Here is a 5,516-nt window from a genome sequence, read left to right as displayed (position 1 = left end):
TAGTGATCCTGCTCATGTATTATTTTATTTCTGTATTGATTACCCCTGTTCATACTTGTACCCATCCTGCATATGTATCACATTTGTAGTATGTTTCCCACCCCTTATGTAATACCCCCTCTTCGGGGTCTTTAAGGTAATAAAGTGAAGTGAAGTGAAGTGATAAGTATACGGATACGGTGAGTGACGGTGACACCAACGTTGACGCCAACGACAGCGGCCAAATCCAGCCGAGAGTGTTCATTTAGTTGTTATTACAATAAAACTTTCATTCAGGTGGACATGGAAATGTGGCCCCTTTCTGTACTTACTCATTGTACGAAACGAAAAAAAAAAGAAAACGGGGTACACTTTGCGTCAGACGCCAACGTGGGTCCGGCAGGAGACACAAAGGAGTCACTCCACATTCATGCGCCCCACTTGAAAACAAAAACATATATCTCAGAGCATCGAGTTCTGCATTCTCGGCTCTTTTGTCGCATTGCTCAAACAACACTGTCACGGGCGTTAGTTCACATGTGTACTTTGTATAACTGCGTGTTCATTTCGAATGTCTGTGTTTGTGCTTTAGCGGCAAACTGTAATTATCGAGCTACTTGTTGTTCTTTATGTTGCAATCAAATTTCTTGCTGTCGCATTCGTCGCTTCGTCCTGGCAGTGAGACTGTATCTTCTTTAACTTTCTCCCTCATAGTTTTTTATATACGTAACTTTGTTTTCAGACTGAGGGGACATAGAAACCCCCCGGCCAAACACAAGCGAAAATACAGGGACCGCGTGAGACAGATGTGAACACAGTTTATTTTCAGAAAATCTCGAATGTTATTTATTATCCCTTCCTCTTCCTCCACTTGTCAATGCCATGGGCGACAGCACCCCCGGCTATTCCACGAATGATGACGCCAACCCAGTATTCAGACGACTCTTTATCCAAAGCATTGCCTCCAGTGGCGAGGGCTTCGAGTGCGTCAGTCACATCTCGCAGTGCGTCGGCCTTGCTTTCAGGCACTTTCCCCTGCAGAACATGCCCTAGAGCTTCTAGTTTCCTGCCTGCTTTTACTATGGCTTCTTCTTTGTTTTCTGCAAGGAAAATATGAAGTAATGTAAAAAACGTGATGCATCAATTAACGTTATGACAAGGGGAGCTGAGATCATTAGCATTTCCTATTTCTGGTATTCATAAACGGCTAATAGGAATGCCTCCACCACCATCGTAGCCTAACGAAAAATACAGGAGTTTCGTTCGATCCAGATAAATAATGCTGCATAACAGTGAAAGCTAAATGCAGAGCAGCTACTTATTGACCTTCATGCCCACGTTTGACAAATATAGATGGTCAAAACTGAACCGCGGTTAACCGCTATCCTGTTTAGCCTAAAAATACCTTGGTTCTTACACAATACGATTACAGAAATCACACATAGCTTTCGGTAGGGGCCATTCATTATAGTTTCTGCTGATTCTAATGGTTTTAAATACTAACTATTATTTCAGAACACTATCGATATGCTCGCGTTTATGAAAATCGGATGCGGCATCCTAATGACGGCTGATTCATATTACGACATGAATTTACTTGACAATGGTTTGCCGCGTATAAACTGCTGAAGTAAAATATAAACAAAAGAATTTCAAAGTCAATCTTAAGACTTTGTTAAAAGAGATGAGTTTGCTGAAAACCACTTTCATGCGACGATCATGACTGCTCTTTAGAACTTTTTGCAGAAGTTTTATTTGGATAATAACTTGGTTCGTATGTTTATCGTCGTTTGCTGTTTTTAAACATTTAAATTCACATTTTTGGTTATATATTGAAAAGGGGCGCGGTTTCGTTCTTACCTTGAAATGATGCTGATGCCCTAACCTCACTGGCGGGAACACTACGAAGTGAAATCACATTGTCAAATATGGTGTTGTAACCACTGCGTTGCTATACAGCTAAATATGAGTTAAAACTTCAAGAAATAAATTATAATAAGAATACACTTACACTATGGCGGCGCCTGTGATAAACATGAAAGAGAGAAAAAACAGCATATGTAATCGCAGTCGTTCACATCACTATTAGATGAAAATAGAGGAGCATTTTATGTCTTTCCGTATCAATATACGCTGAAACCTATAAAGAAAAATAATATGCAGTCATGTTAGCTTGAAGAAAAACAAAACAGTTTCGAAAGAAGAAGCCCCATTGGCGTTCTTAGGCTCTGTTTATACGTTAGGCTCCCAAACAATGGTTTACCGTTTGTCAGTTAGGAACTGGAAGTTTGCAAGGGCTTCCAAAAAGTAACTGTAGTCATACATGGGCAATATACAGGGATACTATTTCAGACTTATATCTATGCTCGCAAAACAAATAGAAAACTTGAAAATTTTCTAAAGCAACACCACTCAATTTCACCCAAATTTCGTATTCGGGCAGATTAGGGTGATTTATTCATCGCAGCGTCACGTCAACATTCAGAAGTACACTGCTCAATAAATAATCAAATGCACCATGCTTTTCTCGAACAGTATTAACGTTCGGAAAAAATAATGTTTATTGCTAATGTTGAAAGTGACATGTTGCGATATGCTTAAATCTTTTGGGCGGTATATCTGAATTTGCGGTTTATGTCTGTTATGGATGTTAGAAAAAATCTCCCTTGCACACTTGACTACTTTGGATGCTAAATTTCATAAGCCAAAAATCTACAATCGGCTTTGAACATCAAAAAATTAGGTAGCCTTTCTTTTGTGTTTCATAAAGGGTGTTTTCTAGACCATGCTCTTATATGTCTACCGACAGATTTTTTTTCCCCATTATGTCAGTGTACTCGTGCTTTTTAGAGCTACTCTAATTCCTAGAACTTTAAATAAAGTCAAGGAAATGTGTCTCATTTAACCAATTTTAGGGTATGATTTCTTTGTATATCCAATTTACCTTCGGCTGTAACAAGCAGCGTTCGTATAGTTCGGCAGAAAAAAAAAGAAACGAGAAATGGATATTACTTACACGTTAACGCTGTAAGGGCGAAGGGCGTGAGCCACATAACAGGCTTCATGGTGAACTTCTGCAGTATGGTTTAATAGTAAAAATGTAGAAAGTTCATAGATAACAACATTCATGACAATACCTGGCACATTGCGTCTTAAGTTTACCAGAAGATTGCGCACAATACAATATCGCTTATGAGATGCTCGTACATTAGGACTTAAGCAACTTAGCATCTTAAATACTCTAAAAGAGGTGGACAAAAAGTAGGCTCTTAGACGTCTGCAGTTACCTTCGCAAATGACAGCCGTAGCTTCTCCAGTTGTGCTGTGCTTTCGCTTCATGAACAGTAAGGGAGAGAGTTATTTATACTGGCTGCTATTGGAACTCCTTTGCTTAGTTATGGAAACCCGGGAAAACCCGGGGAAGCCCCACGAAGTTGGTAACTGTCTGAAAGGCTGCTTATCTTTCGTACACCGGACTGCGAAACTAATGAGCTGACCCGACAGATAGCGCTGGAACGAATGTGCGACCCAGCTCTTGCGTACTGTTCGAGGCAATATTCGGAAACAATAGTATCGTTGAAGGTAACACGCGAAAATGACGGTGGTCGCCCATACAGTCTCTCCTGCCAAGAAGATATCTTGAAACAACAATGAGCTAATGCTCAAGTCCACTTGACTGCCAACTGCTAGTGACTTGTGACGTTGTTCTATACCCAGCAGATGTACGCTGTTTTAACGCATATCACACGCCCCGCATGAAACAGATTTGTCTTCAGAATGGTCATGAATATAACGATGATAATAAGATAGGTTGCAGGTCCACGTTAAGTTTGTTTGTTGCCGTTGAAGTACGCGCTCACTACAGCTTAGATTCTGAATAGAAAGCGTGTGCATTCTCTCAATAAACTATACCAGTACAATGAAAAAAAAATACTTTGAGGACTTTCAGTTGTGACCCGTGTAGATTTAATTTGCACTTTGTAACTTTGACATAAAGTACCGCGTAGGTTCTCACTCTGCGGTGTTTTTATTTTCATCGCATATACATTTGTAATATTGCTTCCTTATGAATTGCGTCAGCGCCGAAGGTCTTTTACTCTTTTATATGCACAATCTCGTAGTTAAGTAATGTCAATAATTTCTTAGCGAAGAAAGTGCAATTTCTGTCTTTATTTGTCTGTTTCTATCTATGCATTTATAAAGCAGCTTACATCTGGGTGCTTTTGCTGTCATTTGATTTGCTTAAGTCACATCGTAACGTGCAAGAGAGGGCTTAGTGCATGATGAACACATTGAAACAGTCATGTGAATATCATGCGAAGCATGTCACGTGTGTCATGAATTCTTTTCTTTCAGTCACGTAGGTCACATACCCATATATCAAAAACACCATCAAATTGCGTTAAGAAACTCGGATCGCAGAAAATGTGGTGCAGGCCTCGGCAGTGTTGCTGGTGAATAAAATTGGTGGTACGGGAATACTAAACACAATGTTTACAACCGGAATCGAACACGGGAATTCTGAGTGGTGGTCAGGTCCTCTTCAATATGCCAGGGCTCTAAAGTGCCTACGAACATGAGCCTATAATTGCGTCACCTCGCGGCAGCGTCCACTGTGATTGAAGTATTCGCTATCATCTTTTATATCCGCGTAGGGAACATTGCCTATTAACTCGTATGATTTCAGTTATGATATACCATTGTCCAACTCGGAGGAATACGGCGAAAGACACTTCCAGTGATGGACACGTCATTACACAATAACGGGCATTTATTTCAATAAAACTGGCACCTATGTCCTATTGTGAGTACCAGTGGTACCTATTACTACGGCATACCTTATGCACGCCACTGTAAAACACGTGCCCTGCTAGCCCATGATCAATCCGTCAGCCTGTGGGGCAGACCAGTGGGGGCGGGGGCAGCTTGCTCTCAGAGCTCTTCCTTATTCACATTCTGTGCGGCTTTGAAAATACGAAAGGTGTGTGAATATTAAAATATAATTTCGAATTCATTCTGAATTGAATAGTAGCAAATAGGGGCGAAAATGTCGAATATCGAGTCAAACATCAAAAGTTGTTTTTAACATTGAGAGCCAGAACGAAAAACGCAGTATGCTCATTTCCTCTAGCGCATAACATGGTGACTAACTGCCACAGGAAGACTGGAAGTTATAATGGAGAAGCACGATTCGTTCTTTATTACCTTTCTTCCAACTTACTCGCCGTGAGGTAACGATATTTTCGGCAGTAAGAAGCATGCTTTCACGTGGTGCCCAAGTTGCACGGATGAGAAGATGTCCCAAAGTGAGTTTCGCAATGGCTGAGTAAAATGCAGCTCTGCGTGTTTTCTAGTATTTCAAAGAATAATCCTGTCTTAGAATCATGAGCTCGCTTCAGTATTTTTGAAACTTCTCGACTGCAAGGGCTGCGAACTCTGCTGCTTATAAGTTCACGCTAAGAGTTTGACATTGTCCAAGACGTTTCTCTGGCCTTTTCTGTTGGAGCCAAGACGTGAGCAAATGACAGAATCTCTTT

At 40.6% G+C, this 5,516-nt stretch overlaps 1 protein-coding gene across 4 annotated transcripts; it reads right to left on the bottom strand.

The window, feature by feature from the left end:
- Positions 1–780: 780 nt before the first annotated feature.
- On the bottom strand, positions 781–3,436 carry LOC119178390 (uncharacterized). 4 transcript variants are annotated; one of them, XM_037429594.2, is made up of 5 exons: positions 3,267–3,418; positions 2,996–3,053; positions 1,991–2,003; positions 1,840–1,880; positions 781–1,079 (listed from the first exon to the last, which is right to left on the bottom strand). In XM_037429594.2, the coding sequence occupies exons 2-5, from the start codon at positions 3,042–3,044 to the stop codon at positions 829–831; spliced, it is 354 nt and encodes a 117-aa protein (XP_037285491.2). In that variant the 5' UTR covers positions 3,045–3,053; positions 3,267–3,418; the 3' UTR covers positions 781–828. The 4 variants fall into 4 exon arrangements, with proteins under 4 accessions (XP_037285491.2, XP_075743455.1, XP_037285490.2 ...); XM_075887340.1 differs by lacking the exon at positions 3,267–3,418 and adding an exon at positions 3,117–3,200; XM_037429593.2 differs by lacking the exon at positions 1,991–2,003 and having other exon boundaries at positions 3,267–3,436.
- Positions 3,437–5,516: the final 2,080 nt, after the last annotated feature.

Source organism: Rhipicephalus microplus, chromosome 1 (genome assembly GCF_043290135.1).
Source record: "Rhipicephalus microplus isolate Deutch F79 chromosome 1, USDA_Rmic, whole genome shotgun sequence".
NCBI classification, from domain to species: Eukaryota; Metazoa; Arthropoda; class Arachnida; order Ixodida; family Ixodidae; genus Rhipicephalus; species Rhipicephalus microplus.
Note: the sequence above shows the minus strand (reverse complement) of the source record. Positions and strands in the feature narration are given on the sequence as shown.